Source organism: Plectropomus leopardus, chromosome 19 (genome assembly GCF_026936395.1).
Source record: "Plectropomus leopardus strain MGB_pleo_1.0 chromosome 19, ASM2693639v1, whole genome shotgun sequence".
Taxonomy (NCBI): domain Eukaryota; kingdom Metazoa; phylum Chordata; class Actinopteri; order Perciformes; family Serranidae; genus Plectropomus; species Plectropomus leopardus.
In genome coordinates, this window is record NC_142194.1 from 16,918,191 (window position 1) to 16,939,832 (window position 21,642).

At 39.5% G+C, this 21,642-nt stretch overlaps 1 protein-coding gene across 2 annotated transcripts; it reads right to left on the minus strand.

Moving 5' to 3' along the window:
* Positions 1-954: 954 nt before the first annotated feature.
* LOC121958481 (carnitine O-palmitoyltransferase 1, liver isoform-like) lies at positions 955-21,619 on the minus strand. Of its 2 annotated transcripts, none has more exons than XM_088070417.1 (19): positions 21,434-21,619; positions 15,326-15,471; positions 13,536-13,675; positions 12,855-13,026; positions 11,896-11,997; positions 11,333-11,470; positions 11,022-11,099; positions 9,823-9,930; positions 8,630-8,714; positions 7,550-7,745; positions 7,268-7,456; positions 6,098-6,203; positions 5,895-6,011; positions 4,994-5,158; positions 4,678-4,806; positions 4,316-4,471; positions 3,549-3,659; positions 2,546-2,638; positions 955-2,423 (listed from the first exon to the last, which is right to left on the minus strand). In XM_088070417.1, the coding sequence occupies exons 2-19, from the start codon at positions 15,464-15,466 to the stop codon at positions 2,298-2,300; spliced, it is 2,352 nt and encodes a 783-aa protein (XP_087926543.1). In that variant the 5' UTR covers positions 15,467-15,471; positions 21,434-21,619; the 3' UTR covers positions 955-2,297. The 2 variants fall into 2 exon arrangements, with proteins under 2 accessions (XP_087926543.1, XP_087926542.1); XM_088070416.1 differs by lacking the exon at positions 8,630-8,714 and adding an exon at positions 9,306-9,393 and having other exon boundaries at positions 21,434-21,618.
* Positions 21,620-21,642: the final 23 nt, after the last annotated feature.

A 21,642-nucleotide genomic window follows, 5' to 3' on the forward strand; every position in this document is an offset into this window, starting at 1 on the left:
TCCAAAAACATGTAGTTAAAACTGAGCAAATTGGCTTGATTTCTTCCAAAAAAGTGGATAGAAGGCAAAATTAGTTTTAAAAAGAAAAAATGAATTAAAAAGATAAAGTTTAAAAAAAAAACAAGGCAAACATTTAACTTTTCCATAGCTTTTTCTCCCCTTGACATTTTTCCCTAGCTTCAAAGAATTTTTTTAAAAAATTTTCCAGTCAGTTGTGTGCGTTTATGGGTGTGAAAACGCACATGGTAAGGAAAAGGAACAGTGTGTGTGTCAAAGAGGGAAGAGAGATCTGGTGTAAGTTGGTGCCCTCTTATGTCCTGGACCACGCTGGGCCCAGGTGTCGCCCATGAGCCTGACGACGACACTTTCGGCCTCCCTGCAAGACAAAGAGCAGCCGGGAAAACAGCACACCTTGTGGAGCAGAGCGGTCGACACACACCAAGTTGCTCGTTGCCCTTTTTCACATATTTTTGAAAGAACTGTTTATTAGAGGGGAGGGGTGGTGCAAAAAGGGGGAGGCATGTCGAATAATATTTTTAAGCAGTGAGGAGGGACTTATGTTTTTAATTTTGGCTTATGGGAAATTGATTCTTTTAAATGGCTGTGTTTTGTTCATATTTTAATGCTGATCTTAAATTAAGTCATTTTTTTTAAAAACATACGCTTGAGTTTGAAAGGCATTATCTTAAAAGGGAATTCCAACACCTTTTGGGGGCTCTAGAGGGAGCTGTGCAAAAATATGATATATTCATGTGATGTTCACTGTAGAGTCGAATTTTTGGGTTATGTAGGCACCAGGTTTTGACAAGGAAGGAGTGGGCATTTAAAAAAAATGCATAATTGAGATATTGCTTGTTATGCTCTATCAATTTTGATCTTTTTTTTTGTCATGGTAGTGCAATGCTAAATCAGTAAATAAATCTAAATAAAATAAAATGCAACAAAAACAAACACTTTTGTGGCCTTTTTTTTCTTTAAGAATGACTTTATGTTCCCCCGTAATAATGCATTAAAAAGGCTGACAATAGTAACACAACGAGCCAAGCTCAACTGAAAACAAAAAAAGGCATAATTAATGAAGATAAACAAAATCTGCGTCACTGGTTCACAGCATCCTTTGAATCAAACCGCTTCACTCTGACCACATCTGACCTGCAGCACCACTAAAGACTAACTACCAGCACAAGATCTTTATAATGTAGCTTGCATTGTCATGATGCTGCTTTAATAATACAGCCATAAAAATAAATACAAAACGGATTTATAGGTGGCAGTGAAATAACTGGAGTTCATTACAGTACACTTTTAACTTGAAATGCCACTGATAGCTGAAAGAAAAACTGACCTACATTACATTTTGAATATGTTTTTAAACATAAAATCAAAGTTATATCCTGGATAAGCCGGCACTGAGTATGATACCAGTTGAACAAAAATGCCAACCTATGAATTTAACAGCCATGTCATTTCACTATATGTATAAACAGCTTGGCACTCTCAGCACAGCGTTACAATCGTATTTTTGTAGAAAGCAGATTTATACATACTGAGTACATAAACACTGAGAAGTCGCAGACTTCGGAGATTTTTAAATGTGTGGTGTCACTGTTACGGCAATGTTGCATTCAGACGCTAGAAACACCTCAACAGCCCTGCATGTTTTCTCTCTTGTGCGAATGTGCCCGAACTCAAGATGCATCACGCTTTCTTATAATACGGCAGATAATTACTGGCACAGAAGTGTGGCACGCTAACGGTGTCAAAACATACTGCAATTGAATTCATATTGAAATACTCCCTGCAATAAGGTGAAGTGTGAGGCATTTCTACCCCTAACGTTGACTGGTGCAATTTATATTAGACTTTTTTAAAATAATGAAAACATATCACGTTAATAACTTATATATTTTTTTTCCATTGGTTTGATAAAACTAAACAAACAAACTTTTTGATTTGTTATTCTATGGACCCTTTTCCTTCTCACACACCTATCACACAGTTAATACACACACACACACACACACACACACACACACACACACACACACACACACACACACACACACACACACACACACACACACACACACACACACACACCAATACAGATGCATATCAGTAAAAACATCGCCTCCTTTTTATCCATTTCCCCATAAAGCTGTCCCTTTAGTGTCATCTGGCTGGCTATAAAATTCTCCCAATGCATGAGGAAAAAAACGCTGTCTTTTCTCATTTCACTGTGTAACATTTCTGCTTGCACAGCTTCCCTTCAGCATCCTTTTCTCCTGAGAAACCGCCTACAGGTTTTTCTTCACCTCTGGCTGCTTCTGCTCTCTCTTGTTGGGCTCTGTTTGGTTGGGGCTGAGCAGCCGGAGCAGGTCGTTCAGGGCTTTTCTGATCTGAGTACCAAACTTGCGAGAACCCTGAAAAGGAAGACGTAGATAAAGAATAAGGAAATAAATGTGTCTGTGAGATTAAGTAAAAAAAAGAGAGAGAGAAAATGTTTGGGCTCAGAAAAAACCCATGCTGCTTTCATCAAACTCACAGTGTCTGGACACGATTTCTTGCATGAGATGTGAAAATTTAATAATTCCTCTCCCACAATGTTGTAGGAAACCCCGTAACCGTCATCAGCCACCTGAAACAGACAACATTTAAATCGATTGCTGCTTTTTTAAAGAGGAACTTGTGCTGTATGTGCAAGAAATATTCCAAAACAAATATTCAAATATTTGCTAATATACTTTTAGTGTCAAGACTTCCCAATAAACAGATAAGCAAAGTGGTAATTTCTCAAAACTCAAAATTTACAGAAAAAGCATTGTTTAAAGGTAAGAATATTCTTAAGGGCTGGTTTTTAAATCATGATTATTTGCTTAATTTCAATAGTTAATCACAATAAATCACATTTTTGTTGCACCAATAAAATTACATTATTTTGCACTTCAGTCAACTTCAAGTCCGTATTAACAAGAAGAAACAAACCCTACCAAGGTGTCTTGATTGTCAATCAAATGAATGCAAAGAAATTTACTTTCTGATCTTAACTTTTAGATTTCTTCTGCAGTTTGACGAAGGGACAAAAAAGCAGCATGTGATTAATGCCACTGGGGAAAAAAAAGCATTATGTTTGGACCTTAATCGCAGCCCCAATTCTAAATATTGCATACACTTAAATTGATAGACTTTTTTTTTTTAAGTAGGACTTTCCTGAGTGACAAAAATATGTTTTGCTGCTGCCGCCATCCACAGCAGTACATTATTTAGCTTCCTTGCTGGTACTCCCGCCAGCTACTCCAAACTGCGCTGACCGCCTTCTACTGTGTGTAATACACTGACTGTGGATGAGTGCCTCTTAAAACACCGCTTAAAACAAATCTGAACAATCCTTTCAGTTATAATTATTATTATTATCCGTGCTCCAACCTACGTCACTGATTTTGCAAAGTGGCCGTTCCCATTAGTAACACCTGAAAAGGAGCTCAGATGTAGTCGGCCTTAAAGCCGTTTAATGACTTGGTGATTGAAGCATTGAGGACAGCACTCACCGGTCCAAAGCCTCCTCCACAGGACACGTAATCTGGGTAGTTGACTAAGTCAAACATCTCCACGTGCATTGGAGACTGACTGGTGGACAGCCGCCAGGGCTCAGACAGCACCTGAAAAACCCACAAGAAGCCTTTGCATCAGTTTGCTGCTGTGTTCGTTCTTTTTCATTTTTAATTTTATTCAACCAGGTTTGTCCCACTGAGATCAAACGTGTTTTACAAAGGAGACGTGGCCAAGAACAGCAGCAACACGGAGTTTTCACAACAAATCCATTTCACTTAAAAACACGTAGATTCAAGTAAAATGAAACAGTTGCACATAGACATCCCGGACTCGATATTATTATATATTCCCCATGGTTTTTAACTCATTCAAGGTCACCATGTGTTGAAGTTTAACATAATTTTGCAGGTTGCTCTCTGCTGTGCGTGCAGAGAAACTAAAAGCTTTTTCAGTTCTGACTTTTGGCTCAAGATTCAAAAAGTCCAGAGAACAGAGATTATAATTCCCATATTTCATATTCACAGCTGGATTTGTCGATTTTTCTCAGGCAGTTTAAAGTTTCCTGATCTTAACACAGGGACAAGCATGTTTTGTTTTTCCTGCATTTATGACAGGTTGCAGCTGACAAAGTTGTTCTTGTACTCTAGCAAATGCAAACTGAAGATACTCATGACAGTATCATCAGCGTAGAGATAAACACTCATGCTGAACTGGATAGTCTGACAGAAATACAAAAAAAAAAAGACAAAAGAAAGAAACAAACCTCTTTCAAGAAAGGAGACTCCACTCCGAGGTATTTGGACACCACGTAGAGGCAAAAGAGGTGTCTGTCGATGCCAGCTCCGGTCATAGCCATGCGGCACAGATTCTGGTGCTTTTCTGCCGCTTCGTGGAACAAACGCCTGCACACGTCTGTTGCCTGGTGGAGAATGGACACATTAAAAATAGATTATGTATGATTCATCGAAGAAAATTATCAGCTCTACGTTATAATTTGCAAAACTATACATTTTCATCAAAGAACCTTAAATCATCCGCTTTGAGTTACTATTATATTCTCCACATAAAGTGTCCTCAAACGCTGTACAAAAATGATGAAAATCAAGAAAGTTGCCATGGTCACACCTCTCCACCCTCCAGCGCTCTGATCATAGCAGAGCTCTCATTGGTACATGAGCGAACTGTCTCAGTCCTGCCCTCCTTGAACAGACGGGTCATGGAGGCTTCGTACGTCAGACACAATCTCCCCTGGTCCTGGAACACAAAAACAAAACTCTCATGTAACAGACAATAACGACAGTCACAAGTCCAGTGTTGAAATGTAGTTTAGTCCAACACACACACACACACACACACACACACACACACACACACACACACACACACACACACACACACACACACACACACACACACACGGCTCTTCGGTGGGGGGGCTCACCCTGTAGTAGGCTAACTGAAGAGCCATCTGAATGAAGGCATCTGGGCTGACTCGACACTTTTTGACCTTTCCTTTGCCGAAGTCTTGGAACTGAAAAACGTGCATGTCCACATCGTCAGCCAGGGCCTGGGCCACTGCCAGAGACTGGGAGATCTGCTCCTCACACTGAGACAGACACAACCAAACAGTCAACATCATCAACACCGAGATATCTGGAATCATCGCACTGTGGTTTCAAACTTATGAGGCGATGAGTTACAAATAATGGGAGTTTGGAGTAATTGTGATCTTTAGCCACAAGGAAAATGTAAATTATTATGTTTTAATACACAAATCACTTCAAAGGGAAGCAAGGGAGAAAGGGATGAGACAGACAAATTAAGGAATGGGAGGGAAAGTGGTAAAAAAAAAAAAAAAGAAAAAAAGTTTTTTCCTTAAAGCATATTGTAGGTTCTACTTTTCCGGTTGTGTACATGTTACAAATATATACATTTCATAATTCTCAAAATTTTGATTGCTTGCTTGTTTTTATTAAAAGCATTTATTATTATTTTAAAAACTTAAGTATATTTTACGCTATAATGCTGTAAATATCGGATACTTAAAGACTTTACTCAAGTAAAACTCTTAACTGGTGACTTTTACATCTACCAAAGTCATTTTCTGGTATCATATCTGTACTTTTACTCCAGTATGGCTTTCAGGTATTACATCCACTGTCCTAACGTGATTTTATTGTGATCAGTCTTCAGCACAGGTTTCTGTGAATAAATGGCTAACGGAGCCAAAGACAGAGCGGCTGTACCTGGTTAGTCACACAACATAGAGGACAGAGTTCACAAACACCTGAACTGAAGGAGGAGCAAGGGAACTAAAGGGAACATGTGAACGGATCACTAACTTCAGGAGGGATTTCCCAGCTCAGCTTCTGTGGTCGTGGTAGTGATGAATCCACTTCTCCTTTGCAGTGACCCTCAGCGTTGTAACCGAGCTGGAAAACATCATTGGACAGCTGAACCTGGAAACACACAATAATTCCAGTTAATGACCTCTCAGAACCGCACGACAACAGTGTGGAACCGACTTTTCTTTCAGGTTCCTTACCTGCCATAAGTGTGCCAACACAGGTGCATCAGCCCACGAGTGCTCTGCATTGAAGCCTGATTTTCCATTCTTGTAGAAAATAACCTGTAAGGACTTGTCATACCACCTGCATAACAAAAAAAAAAGTTAAAGGGGACCTGTGAAGACTGAGACATACTTTCCTCATTAAATGTCCACGGACAGCTGCGGTCTCGTGGACGGGGTTATATTCATAGTACAATTGAAGGTCCATGTTGGCCCCCAGGGGGACACAGGAGGTCAAAATAAACAATGCTGCTGGGTCTAGAGTGAATGTCGGTCAAATATCCAACTTAAAACTTTGCTGTGGTGAGGCGGCTGGCTTAAAGGGATAGTTCACCCCAAAATGAAAATTCAGTAATTATGTACTCCCTCTCATGCCAAAGTTTTATTGTCCAAAAAAACACTGCCGGAGGTTCATGGGGAAAAAGGTGTTCTCATCTCCCAAACAATTGAGGCAAATACTGACCAGAATTCAAACATTAAAACGTTGCATGTAGTCTGAAGGTCCTTGTGTAGGAGCTGTGTTCACGTACGCATGCTCGTGCAAGACCAAACAAGAGCTTGCAGCATCTGCACGCCAGTGTTTATATCGTACCTAGAAGCCTCCCGCAAACACAGTAGTTTTAAATCTGACAACAACACTTGGTGCTAGCTAATTAGAGGTCTTTTTCTGTGTGTGTGGGAGGCTTCTGCGAGCTCTTATTTGTCTTGCGCAAGCATGCGCACCTGAACACAGCTTCCACACAAGGAGCTAACGGCTTCAACAAGGCTAAAAACGTGACCCCAGTGGTGTTTTTCAAAACAACTTGGCATGTCGGGGCTTCAGGTCACTTGGATTATTTTATTAATGATTTTTCATGGTAGGAAGTGCAGCTATACTGTCATTCCCAGGCTGCAATGACTGTGCAAAGAGACGAGGTGCAGAAGACACATAAACGCTGACCAATCAGAGCAGTCTGGGCTTTTCGGGAGGGAGGCTTAAAGAGACAGGTGCTAATATGGAGCATCTCAGACAGAGTTTTTTTTTTTTTTTTTTTTTTTACCATTAAAGCATGTAAACATGTTCTAGTAGAAACCCAAAATACAAATATGAACTGATTGTAAAATTATAATAATTAATAAATGATTAATAATTAATAAACTTGTCACCTGTTGTAACATTTCCCATGCAACAAGGATTTGGCGTAACGATCTAAACTATCTGCCGGGTCATCTCCTTTCACGCAATGTTCCTCATCGTCCAGGACCACAAAGAAGGCGCCTTTCTCAATGCAGTCCAGGGAGCGTTTATTGACTCCACTGCAGAAATACTTCGTCCTGGCTTTTGCCCATGGGATTCTGGGAAACAGAAGCCAATGATGGCATTACATTAACAATGCAGTGCGATGTGTGGTCTATGTGATTGAAGCAGCGGTAGCTCATCAAACTGACCTGTCTCCAGCTGTCAGGGCTCCCAGTTTTTCCTCTCCTTTGCAAGGAGGTGAAGGGTCATCAAGGATCCTCTGAATCTGGAATTCGATCTCTCTGGGCGACAGGAGTCGACCGCCGTGATACATCTTTAGGCGGAAGTAGCGACCGTTGTGGTAAACCGCGATGTAATCACTGTCCTGCCAATGTTGCACAATATCTTTGCACATAAAAGAAAGAGGGATAAATGTAAATATTTAAATAAATATATGTCAAAGGCATGGCATAGAAACACAAATATGTCACAGAGGATGCACATAAATTGTGTGTGCCTTGTGCTTTGAATAATGTCTGTCCTGTTGACATGGGTTTTCCCTCAGATTCCTCACAAATTGTTTTTTTGTTGGGATTGCAGCACCATCAGTCAGACAACTTTACAGCTGCCTCAAATGAGTAGTTTGTTTGTGTGTTTGTGCTACTGTGAGACTTTAGTTAATTAAAGGGTCCAGTCAAGGCAACAGAAGACCAGCAGCTTAAGTCTTCTGGGAGGTAAAATCACAGTTTTTGTCAAAGGAGTCTGGTGGCTTTGATCTAAACTGCCTCACAAGAATGAGAGGGATGAGGTCAAAGAGACCTTTTCCTTTTACCTATGACCAGCAAAATCTAATATACTCATCACAGAGTCCAAGTGAATGCTTGTGTCAAATTTGAACAAATTCCCCTCAGGTGTTCTTGAAATATCGCGTTCACAAGAATGTGCTGGACACATGGACGGAAAACCCAATAACATATTGCTTCCGTCCTCAGCTATCACCAGCATGGAGGTTTAAAAAACACTTAAATTTCCCTTTAAGGACTATTTAACAAATGGCAGACACACTGAAGGAAGCATGCCTGAATGAAGCTCAGTGGTGCAATACTGAAGGACAGGATGCATTTTGTGTTTCTTTTCATTGTGGTTTTTGAAATGTTAACAGGGTGACTTCAATTCTTAAAGAAACATAATGAAAATGTCGATTACATTTCTATTGTTTCTATGTTGGTTTGACATTCAAGGATCTAAAACTAGGATGGGGCCAGTTTTGTATAAAGTATAAATACTACCTGTTAGTGTCCCAGGGATTCGACAAGTGTCAAACATCCGCTCATACTGATAGGAACAGCAAGGAACTGCAGACCTCAACAACAACTGAGCAGGATAAAGGAGGATAGGCCAGTGTGAAAAAGAAATGGGGAAAAAGAGAGGAAACAAAAAAAGGATGATAGAAACCAAATGAAGGAGTGTTGGGATAAAATAGAAATAGGACCAAAGAGGAGAAGAGGGAGAAGATAAGAAAAAAAATGTGTGGGCAGAAAAAAATAGACATTAGTTAGAGACAGACTGTTTCCAGAAACCCAGACAGACCTGAGATGAGAGCAGCAGGCAAGAGGAGACAGATGAGAGATGACAGGATGGCCTTGTACAGCAGACATACTATGACTCAGTGAATCCCGCCACCTTGTTTATTGAGACCACACACTCATGCATACACACACACACACACACACACACACACACACACACAGACACACACAGACACACACAGTCTTTCACACAGTTTTCTATCCAACGCTTAAACTCCAGAGGGCTCAAACACCTTCAGTATGCCTCATCATCTCTGAAACAGTGGTGTGTTGGCATTGCTCACTTTGCTACCTGCTGCTCATGTTCAGACAATGTCATGTATCATATATCAGCACTGTGATGCCACAGTGTGTGCGTGTGTGTGTGTCTCTTTACCGGCCTCCTCTCCAGGAGTGCGTGTGGTGTTGAATGTTCTCTCACACTGAGCTGAACACAGAGGGACTACAGTGCCTGGTATACGGGTCTGGGAAATGGACAGGAGAAGACGAAGGCAAGGGCACAGGGACAAGAAGGAGGAGAGCAGTGGAGGGAATGTAGAATATAACAAAAGAAGGAAGTTTTTTTTTCATAGTGAAAGGAAGCAAGGGAAGTAAATTAAGAGAAATCAAAGCGAAAGAGGTTGAAAGAAGTACAAAGGAAAGGGGGGAGAGATGAGCATGGTATGAGAACACGAGGGAAAGTCTTCATATAAAAATGAAAACTTAAATGAACAGAGATCCACACTCTGTCTACTATTATCAGTCAAGACACTCGAACAATGATGAATGGATGTTACTCACACAGTCACGACACAGAGAAATATCACAAAATATGTTGCCATGGCAAAGAGACATGAATAATGAATGCCTCCATGTAGAAAGGGCAGCTAGGGTTGACTGGCAGTTAAACTCACAGGCTGAAGCTCTTCTTTGTTGAGTTTGCGGCGGTACTGGAAGAATCCGTAGATGCTGTTGCCCGCCCTCGCCGCCTGAATGGGTGTGGGTGTCACATACATGTAGTCCTGAGGAGAAAACGCACAGAGACAGGAAGTCAGTGACTGTCATCCACACAAAATGATCCGTAAGCACACCTGGGATTACACAATTAAAATTGATGAATTAGTTGTTTTTATAAGTCTTATCTTTAAAAAAAGTCACATTCATATCAGAATATGTTTGAGGTTGTATGCATATAGACATGAGCTCTGTCAACAATGAATCTAAATTGTTGGTTTTTGATAGAAAGTAAAAATATTCTAATTGTCGTAGTCTAACAAGCAGTGACATAATTAATCCATTATTTTTTCTCCTCTTACAGCAAAATCACGGCCACAAATCATTTACAGAATGAATTCATGAATATCTCAAAGTCCATACACAGAATAAAGTAACCTGCAAGTCTTGGTACAATCAACATAAGGGTCATTCCATGCCAGTCCAACCAAAATTCAAGAATTTTCCCGGTTCAAGTCATGGGGAAAAAAAAAAAAAGTAAAAATGTCTATTGCATTGCAAAATCCTAAAGCTCTACTCAAAATACGTATCTTTGTTATGATTTCTGGAAGTTTGTCCCTTTTTATTAATTCTTTTTTATATAATAAAAATAATAATACCAGCAGTAAAACGATTATATCCATTATTTTTCTCTTTTTATGGCAAACACATGGCCACAAATTATTCACAGAAGGAATCTGTAAATATCTTAAAGGTCATAAAAAGGAAAAAGGTTACCTTTAAGTCCTCAAAGAATCCATAGAGGCTTGGGTTGAAATTTGTACTGAACATCCGAGAAACTGTAATGATAATTTGCCCCATGTATTTTTCTTTTAAAAGTTATTTATACGTACACAGTACAAATTTCAACCCAATCCAGTGAAAAGTAAGATATTTATTTTTAACTTTAAAAAGTCATACGTAAACAAGTATTAAAAGTAGAGCTATAGCATTTTCAAGGTCCCATAAATTTAATAGAAAAAATGGATGACATGAACTGGGAGGTTCTCGGTGAGTTGGTATGGAATGACCAAAGTCCAGCATCAAACAGAGTCAATCCAAAGTGAGAACTTCAGCAGGTCAGACCAGAAATTTCTTAACCAAAAAAAGATTTTCATACCATGCCATAATAGTTACTGTTGACCATTATTGGGCTCCGTCCACGTAGATAGACATACTCCTCCCACCAGTCGCTAACCTGAAAAATGAAAACACACAGAGACACAATAAAATCTTTGTGAGAGAGCTAATATTGCAGTCGACTGGCAGTCACTCACATATTCAGACAGGATAAATAATTTAAACCACAGAACCTCAAAGAAATACATAATTAATAGAATTTTAAATTTCCTTTGGCCTGCTTTGCTTTGGACATTTACGTGACGCTTAAAGTAGCCTCACTTAACCAGAGCACTGAGGTCAACCACTTACGTAGTTGGTGGCCCAGAGAGCTTTGAGCTTGAGGTACCACTGCAGGCGGTTGCCGACGCCGCTCTCAAACTCTGCCGCCAGCTTGGTCATACGTTCGTACTCTGAGTCATCCATCAGTGGACGCACAGATTCCAAGTGCTAAACAAGAGATGTGCAAAAGAGGAGAATAATAAGCATCATGAGGCAGAAATGACATAAACAATAAGATTACATAGTCCATTAAAGACAGAAACTGAGAAAAAAATTACTAAATCAATAAATCAACTTAAATTTATGTCCCTGGTTGCTGATGGGAAACCAGTTCTGCTGCTACAACACCATTTGTCTTTTCCGTGCTCTCTCCTCTTATGTGTCAAATATATGTCAATCTAAAAGGGTTTACAGATATCTTGCATTTTTATACATTTCTCAACCAGCTCGCAGCCAGACAAAACAATCAGACACTAACGAAGGGAATTTGGTGCAACAGAGGCAGAAACTGATGAACATGAGAAAGTGGTCCATCTGTTTCATGGTTTGTAATCAGCGTGCTGTCATTTCCTCTGCTTCGTGTGACGTCTCACCCTCTTGACCGTGTCCTTGATGGCAGGCACAGGCAGGTTTGGCAACGAACCCTGGTAGCTGTAGAGCAGAGGCTTCCTGCCAGAGAAGATCCGCACCAGCGCCTGGCGAATAAAACACAAGCATTCAAAAACAAACACACTTAAAATATTAAAGGGACTACATACATAGGACTAATTATTTTTGTAGTTTACTTTCATTAGTTGTGTAGAATATAACTTATTAAATAAATAAGATATAAAATATATTCAAAACTATCTTCTCTTATTTATCTCTTCACTTACAGTACAGTTAATATTGTTTTCTTTCTTTCTTGAGAATAAAACTATGTTGCTAACTGGCCACTAAAAACAATGTAAACCTTTAATACTAATAAAATACTAACCGTATTTTTAACAACAGCATCTAAAAGTGTCACTATTTAGTGACCAAAAGATCACAGGATGTCTACAGGCTTCACACACATTTTGAAAGACCTTTATAAGATAATTTGAACCCAAATTTAAGACTGATTTTTGGACAAATTATCTTTTTCTTATTCAAGGAAGGTAACTATAAATAGTATGCATGTAGCTGTGTGCAGAGGTAAGTTTTATGTAGGATGATTATTAGTTTGGTAAAATTGCATTTTTAGCAAAAGTTAAGTGCAAGTGTAAAGTAGAAAGACGGTTCAGTGGGAGGTCTTAAGATTTGTAGCATCAGAAATATCTACATTAACACAGAAGAGCTCAACTCATTTTGACAAAAAGAAATTAAAGGGACGAATTACATTTGATAAAATGTTTGCAACAACTGCGACAAGACAATTTAATGACTTATGGGCATAATGTTTATGAATTTGAATTTAAGACATTTACAGACTTGAAGGACCTGCTGACACCCTGGATCAAAGACTTTGAAGACAAAGAAAGGTATAGTTAGTCCACAGTAACAAGTGGAAAAGGTGTGAAACAACACTCACCACCCAGACTTTGGTGGTGTGGGACATCTTGCCGTGCTTCTCAAACATCCAGCCGTGGTAGGAGAGAAGCTGCTTGAGGCACAGGCGCATGGTGAAGATGAGCAGGAGCCACAGCATGGTGCTGAAGAGAACTGCTGACACCAGCGCCTGGCACTGGGTGCTCATAGACTGGCTGGAAATGGTGGGAGAAGATGGACAGGTGGATAGAGGGGAAAAAGAACAGTGAGTGACAAAAATAACAATAAAAAATTGAACTAGAGACAAGAGTAACAATGATGACTGAGTGGGAAAACTACTTTTTAAACTTTTAAATTAAAAGAACTAGCTGTTTCACAGTGCTAATATCAAGCTGTGTGAGCTAAATCCCTTAAAGGTCCCATATCATGCAAATCTTTAGGCTCATACTTTTTTTGGGGGGGTTACTTGCTTTGATGCTAGAAAATTGTAAGAATGATGAAAAAGGAAAAATACACACACACACACATATATATATATATATATATATATGTATATATATATATATATTACTGTAGACTATGAAAAAGGAAGAACAGGAAGGGGCAAACGATTCATACAGTAAACCCATCTCTCTGTGACAGGGAAAATTTAGTGTCTGCAGGGCTGTCTGGTGAATCAAAGGATTAATTGTTAACCATTTCATGGAGTCACAAGATGCGTTACCTGACTGGCAGGTGCTCCTGTATCTTGGCTATGAGTCCCATGGAGGGGTCGGAGCGCGTGTACATAGTAGCCAGGATTGCTATGACCACAAAAAGCCAGGAGGAAGGACTGGCAGGATATACCCCTGTTAACACACTGTTCTGTTAACGTGAGAGAAGAGAGATTGATTTGAGATCCCATTCTTCCTGTTAACAATCAGTACATGGACATGCACACTGATTCTGCAATGATCACATCAAAGTAATACATCTAAATGCTCCAAGTCTTGACTGCTTTGAGCTTTCATGAATTTAGCTGTTAATTTAGCGATTTTGCAGCAGATCCGACTTGGTATTAAATGTCTACACATCAAACATCATTTTAATTCTGATCCACTTCTTCCTGAAAACTGATGAGTGATGCAAGTGAGGATCAAACACAGAAATGAGGATACCCGCATGCAAAAAGTGTGTCATTATGTGCGGCATTCATTATTGATTGATGATGAAGTCGACACATTACGGCAGGAAATAACCCTCACTGACAGCACGCTCTCTTTTTCAGGAGCTCCCTGCATACAGGCTTATACAACCCAAACCAAAACACAACATTTCAAATTAACAATGATGATGATGCAATAAAATAACAATTGTTACAAGACTACATTTAAAGATAACACTGTTGCATTCAGCGTGTTTACATGCAAAAAATATTCTAATTTTAGCCCATATTCCTAAAAGACAATATTCCTACTAAGCTGTTTACATGACTAATGAAAATGAAAATTCCATTAATATTCCAATTAACATACAGTTGAAAAGTGGAAAGCGATAAATTGTCAACGTTTCAATTTTTGCGAAGACAAGCCTTCAGTTTTCCTCTGAGCTTAGCAATTATCTGCAGACGAGTGACACTAAACAACATCAACATACACACAACTTTAAAGAGAGAAGAAAAAATATGTTCACTGAAAAGGTAAAGCAATTTGGCAATCATTTTAGAAAGTTAGATTTTATTTGTTTTAAAATTGGAGCAACCAATAGTTTCTGTCAACTAGCTTTACTTGATTTTGACTGTTGCTAGGAAATTCATTCGTCACAGATTATCTACATTCTTCATGAAAAAAAAAAACGCAGCTCAAATACAGGTTTAAATTGCAGGGTAGTTACATTACTTGATACACAGTACGCAGTTACATTACTTGTTCCGCCCTCTACCATTTCCATCATTACTGTGGACAGTAATGACTACTGTAAAATCACTCAGTTACTGCAAAATTACTGCTTTGCTGCAGACAGCTAGCACTGGACCTCATAAAGCAAATAGTTCTCTTCCTGCTTTTGTTGCACAATGTTTGACACACTCCCCTTTGTGCCATAAATAGACCCTTCATTTTCCCAGGAAATCGTGCTGGCAGAAGGCAGAAATGCGTAGTGAACGCTAGGCTAATAGCAAACCAAGGAACCAGGCTAATGCAGTTTTTTCATTGTGCAATCTACATGAAATTCAGAATGAAATGTTTAAACACAAAAGTTCTAGAGGCTTTAAAGTTTGGTGCAGTCGAACTTAAACTTAAACCATGAATGAATCGGGTTTAAAAGTTAATTCTTGTCGGTGCAATCCAGTTGGCACACTGAATCCATTCAGTGTGCCGACTTCAGTCACTGTTTGCTTTTACATGGACAGCCCAACAGAACAGAATAAATAATAAAGAAAGGAGCAAAAGCAGTAATAACAAGGAGGAGACAAACATGATTATTATAGGCAGTTTTGGGACATGGACACGGGCGTGATAGCCAGAGTGGAGGTACCTTGATTCCGATAATACGCTTCTTCCAGGAGCGAACACCTGAGAGGTAGATCTCAGTGAGGGCCTGGTGGGACAGCTGCACATCAATGCCCTCTGGGGTGACGGTGAATTGGAAGGCCACGGCCTGGTGGGCCTCCGCCATGATGACTGTGCATGACGTAAGGAGAGAGAAGAAGAGGAAAACTCAACTCAATTCAATTGAAATAGTCAGCCAACAACCTCAAGGCAGGTAGGCATGTGTGTTAAACACAAACTGTTTAATCTCAAACACTTTAGTCAAACACAAGAATACTAAATGAACATGTGAAATAACTGGTCTCAGGTGAAAATTTAAATCATGCGCAAACAATTGCATTCTTAGGCAACAAACATTTGTGAACATTTAAAAAGCGATGGACAAATACACTTGTTTAAATGCCTGCAAATATGTAAGATTAGCATACAGGCAAATGCACATATGGCCCAATGTCGCTACATGTTCTTCTTAAATCAAGAAATTATGGACAGCTTCATCTTTTGGAACAAAACCTTCTGTCAGAGCACTAAGATTACTGTCTTTCTTTCACAGCTGTTGAGAAATTCAAGGTATGAGGTAGCTCTATTAGTCATTTTGTTAAAACTACATTTAAAAAAAAGAAATTAAAATTTGTCCTTAAATCCTGCTTCATCTTTTAAAGTCGAAGGAGGAGTTCAGGATTCTCACAGCCTGGTGAAAGAAGCTGCTCCGTGGTCTGGTGGTATGGCAGCGGACACTTCTGCATCTTTTCCCAGATGGCAGCGGGTTGAACAGACTGTGGCTGCTGTCTTTCAGTATCCTTTAGAGTCTGAGCAGACATCTCACTTCACCGAGGACGCTGATGCTCTGTAGATAGGAACCAGTGATGTTCTGGTAGTTTTAATCATCCGATGTAGAGCCTTCCTGTCCTGGGCCGTGCAAGAACCATGCGAGTGTGTGATGTTCCCAATCCTCTGCAGATGTTAACCAGGATCTTGCTCTGGAAGTTAGCCTTCCTAAGTTTTCGAAGGAAGTGGAGCCTTTTCTGTGGTGGTGGTGGTGATGTGTGATGACCAAGACAGGTTTTCAGCTATGGTAATTCCAAGGAACCTATAGCTGTTCACCTGCTCCAAATCTGCTCCACTGACGTAGACAGGGGGTGTGTCTTTGCCGCCTCCTTTCTAAAATCAACAATCAGCTCCTTGGTTTTGCTGACGTTGAGCAGGAGGTTGTCCTCTGTGCACCGCTCTGCAAGACTGTTGATTTCCTCCCCGTATGTACGCTCGTCGTTATAATACGGCCAGGGTTGGAAATAAGCACCAGCCAAATGCTGGTAAAATATGCAAGTGGCTGCTAAATTTGCTTCACTCATCAGCCACAAAAACAATGGCCACCAGCCACAGTGGCAGGTGGACGAAAAAATTAACTTCCAACCCAGAATACAGCCGATGATGATGGTGTTGTCCGCATTCATTACTGCTCGCTTTTGGAGTTTGTGGTTTTAAAAAAAAAAAACCCATAACACTTCCACTGAGCCCTCAACTGTCACATTTAGGTAACCAGCAGGCAGATTAGGACACAATTGCATGAAAGCTATAAAAGAAAGAAAAATACACAAAAAGACCAGTGCAAACAGCCAACAGCAACATGATGCGTCACAATTCATAGGTGCGACTGCTCTGCAGCAGCTGATGGGAAACTGAGCCCTGAAGGTGGTAGCAAGAGCTGTGAAGGGACTTACAGATGATTCATCAAACTGATGAAGAATTGCAAAAATTGTATGCGTATTACTTTGCAAAATACATTCATCTTATGCATGAGGGTTTTTAAGAGAAGCTCAAAAAGAGACACATTATTTATGAGTCCTTTCAAATGCAAAGTCAGCTTGAAACTGAAAGTTTGATGGCAAAGCGCTGACTGGCTGCTGATATCATTGGGTACATTTGTTTAAGGCAATAACTGCTTCTCGTCACACAGTGAATTGATTTTCCTCCACAAATAGGCTATGGATAATGCCCTGAGGTGGAGTCCCTCTGACACTGGACAGCACCCCTGTGGATGCTACGTCTGCTCTGACTGCCAGTGTCTAAAAAATGCGAAAACACACGCAATTCCCTTAGAGAGCTTAATCTGTATCGACTGTGTAGTAATCCCGAGCATCTCTGCAACTCTGAGTCACAATTTCCTTGGAACGCATGACTTACGGCTGTTATAAAAAAAGACTGCCAGACGATGATACAGCTTAACAATAAGATTTTAATTAAGCAGCAAATATAGTATAATTTGATAGAGTCATTAATTAGGGGAACTGGCTATAAATAGTTAATTCTGTGAAAAAATGTTTTCTGAAGAACTGACATAACCCTGAGTTTTTAACTTGGACTAAACCGCCACTAAACAAGTTTGCATTTTGATTTTTGGAAAAAATCCAGACAGAGAGCCCGTGGATCAATGTGAGACAGTGGGTCCAAAACAGGAAGAGGACAGGGAGAGACGGGGTCAGTATAAACTAGGTGACAGATGACACTCCTCTGTGGCGTTTAGATCTCCAGAAACGTAAAAGCAAAATGTGCAAAATACCATAAGAACACCCAAATAACTGAACAGATAGTAACATTTAGAGAGTTTCTGACACTTCGTCTTGAATTTTGAGCTCTGAAGTACTGTTTTATGTTATTTTATGTTTAAATCTGCCAAAAAAAACCCAAATATATTGCACAATCCAAACATGTGACAAACAATACTATTAGTCAAGGTTGTATGCTGGCCACTGTGGACAGAAGCTGATATCACTATCACATAAAGCAGATTTGAATGAATCACATATTGTTTAAGTTAATCTACACCATGTGTCCTTGTTTCTGAGAGATGGATGTCAAAATGTCCTTCCCAGTGCTAACTTATCATCCAAGATACTTTTCTGGGTTACCCCGTATCTTATGCTCTCTTCTTGAATGAAACTGTGAACCTGTCCTAAACTAAAGGTCCAGTGTGTAAGATTTTGGGGGATATATTGGCAGAAACAGAATACAATATAATGAGTATGTTTTTTTTTGTGTGTTTAATCACCTGAAAATAACAACTGCTGTGTTTTTGTTTCCATAAAATGACTTCTTCATATCTACGTACAAAGCGGATCCTCGTCTGTGGAGATCACCATGTTGTTGACAGAGCCACGTGCATTTTGGCATCGGCCGCCGTCGGTCTCTGACACACTTGGCACATGAGAGAAGTTTCAGGTGGTTGCAATCTGCAAACTTAGCTGCTAGATACCAATCAGTTCTAGTCACTAGACTAGACACTCGAGATGTGGGCATGATTGTTTTGATTCTCACCTCTCCTCAAGTGACATTGGTTACACAACCAGGATGTGAACGTAACCAACATTAGGTTCATTTTTAATAATTTGCAATTTTACTATACATCTATGAGGCAATCATACGGACTCTTAGTCAAACAAAACCCCATTTGAACTCAGCAGTAAACATGCAGCATTACCTGAGCTGACCTAACCCTAACATTAGATAAAAATGTCTGGAAAAATTCCATCTCCGTTCAAATTACATCAAACTTTATGATAGTTTAGGATCTACTTGGTTTTCATCTTGTCTACTAAAAAAAAACCCTAATGGCTTTGTTTTTGGGAGCAATATATAAAAAAGTTATCCATCTTTTGTACTGCAAAATCTGACAAGTTGATTTTGCTTTTAAAAAAAAACCAAGGATACCAATTGTCTTGAAAATGTTAGTAATTATAATTATTAATCTTAATCTATGTTGTTAATTGTTAGGTTTACTTAAAATTTAATAATGTACATCACTGTGTGAAGTTTAAGTTGTCCAATCTTTCGAAGTTTTAGCAACTTCCGTAAGTCAATTTACTGAGCTACACTGAATATCTGTATTAAATATCTGTATTGGCTGGTTGCATACTAGTGAAGCATATTACTATATTTTTAAACATGTTAGAAAAACAGAACTCTCAAATCTCCTATTTTCATAATTGGCAGAATCCTCTTTAAGTTTAGTCGGACTAACCTGGTTTACTGAATTTGGCCACACTTGGAAAGAAGGTAATTTCACTGGTCATTTTTACATTGCAAAAACGTCACAAAATTATGTAATTAAAATTAATTTCACGTCAACTTAAAACTTAAACAATTAAAATTTAGATTTTATATTTTCTTTACTTTTTTTATGGAAATCAGTTATCAAGATTATTTTAAATGAGATCAACTTGTGTGATTTCACAGTGTGATGGAGGGATGCAAGGGTGCCCACTAGTGTATCAGTCCAAGCTTGCATGGATTGAGTGCATAATTATTTTTGAGTGGTAAAGCCCTTTACACCCAGGCATTTTAACTTGACAGACCTTCAAAGCCACCATAAACCACAGCCTCAGTTATCATCAGTGTTTTATGAGGCAGGTGTGGGAAGAGCTGTGCATGTTTCAATGTTTCACAGACAGAAAACCTTTGACTGGCTACTGTGTAAACTCTACAGACAAACATTAGTAAAGGCATGCACTGTATCATTAACTGTGCGTATGCGGCAAAGCAAACAACTTTTTGTTGAGCAAATAACGTTAACTGTCAAGGCGACCCTCCAGCGCTTTCAGTCAAGTCAGCTCAAATAGAGCAGACAGGAAGTGTGAAAAGGGGGTTGTTACAACTTGCTTGCAATTACAGCTTAGTACAAAAAAAACGCAGTTTATTTGTGAACACAAAGTAGAATTTGTTTCACCAGAAGTGACAGTGATATTAATTGTTTTTACGCATCAATCTCGTAGTATTATTATATCTGAAAACGCCACATTCATGTTAGCTATGATGAACGACTCTGAAGTCCGTTTCCGAATGGTTGCTTCCCATTCAGCAGTTGAGGGGAGAGTTAAGGGAAATGTGTAATGTTCAGGATTGGACCTCCTACTGTGGTGAAAGCATGTTTTAAGTTTTAAGTATAGCTTCAACGTTGTCTGTAACCCATTTTCAGATTTGTGAAACCTTTATGCCAAAAAAAAAGGGAGGTTTCACTGAAATTTTCACATGTAGACCACACTGGACCAGGTCCTCATCAAAAACCACAATATTTAGGCAGGTCGAATCTAGACTAGATTAATCCAGAGATGTGAACCCTATATTCTATTAATGAAAATGCCAAATATGGTGATTTCACAGCGTTTTTTCTACACATAGACCACATTGAACCAAGTCCACTAATATACATGTTTCAAATCTTGACTAGATTATCCCAGAGAGACTAACGATTATTTACAACACAATTTCAGATTTATGAAACCTATATTCTATTGATAGGAAATGCCAAAAATTGAGACTCCACTAGCACAGACCACACTGAACCAGGTCTCTCTCACTATATTTAGTTGGTCCAAATCTTGACTTTATTATCTCAGAGAGGCTAAAGATTATTTACAACACAATTTCAGATTTTTGCAATTTATAGTCCATTTGTGAAATGGAGATTTCACTGCACATAGAGGAAATTCCACTATACTTAGATGGGTCAATCAATCTTTAGCCTCCGTGGGGTATTCCAGTCCAGATTTGACTCGCTTAAGTGTAGTTGTTTTCAAGAGAGACCTGATCCAATGTGGTCTACATGAGGAAAAATGCAGTGAAATCCCCCTTTTTTGCATTTACACAAATAACATAATAGTTTCACATATTTGAAAGTGGGTTTCAGACAACGTTGAGTCTTTACTTTAAACGCCTAAGAGGCTTTTAAAACAGAAGGAGCTGCATTAAAGCCTAAAATCCTTCGTCTAGCATTGCTAATTACATTCTCCTTAACTCCCCCCCTTAACTGCTGAATCGGAAGCTACGAAACGAAAACTAACTTCAGCCTCGCCTATTATGTTAATTATGTGGAAAGCCAAGAGATGCACGCTAACGCTAGCCAACGCTTGTAACTACTGTAGGTGTAAAAAATAACGCTAGCAGTTGCTATTGTTTGCTAGCCGAGCGTCCAGCCCATTATGATGTTAGCTAAACACTAACGGCAGTTAACAGGGCTCCCTTTCGCTTTCGGAGAGATGCTACTGTTTGGGTCTTCACTGCAACGCACCAAAACATTGCCACAGCCCTGTTAGCTTACCTGTTGTTGTTCAGGAAATTTCACGGACACAGGGTATCAACAAAACGACAGTTAACTTCTGACGACGTCCAGGTGCCCGCTGTCTGTCGCTGTGGTGTCTGTTATGTCGGCCCTGTCCTCTCCTCCAGCAGCACCGTACTAACGTTTACAGCTGGTGCTGCCTTCACTGACCGTCGGGAATGTGGTAATCACGAAGTGGCAGCGAGTTG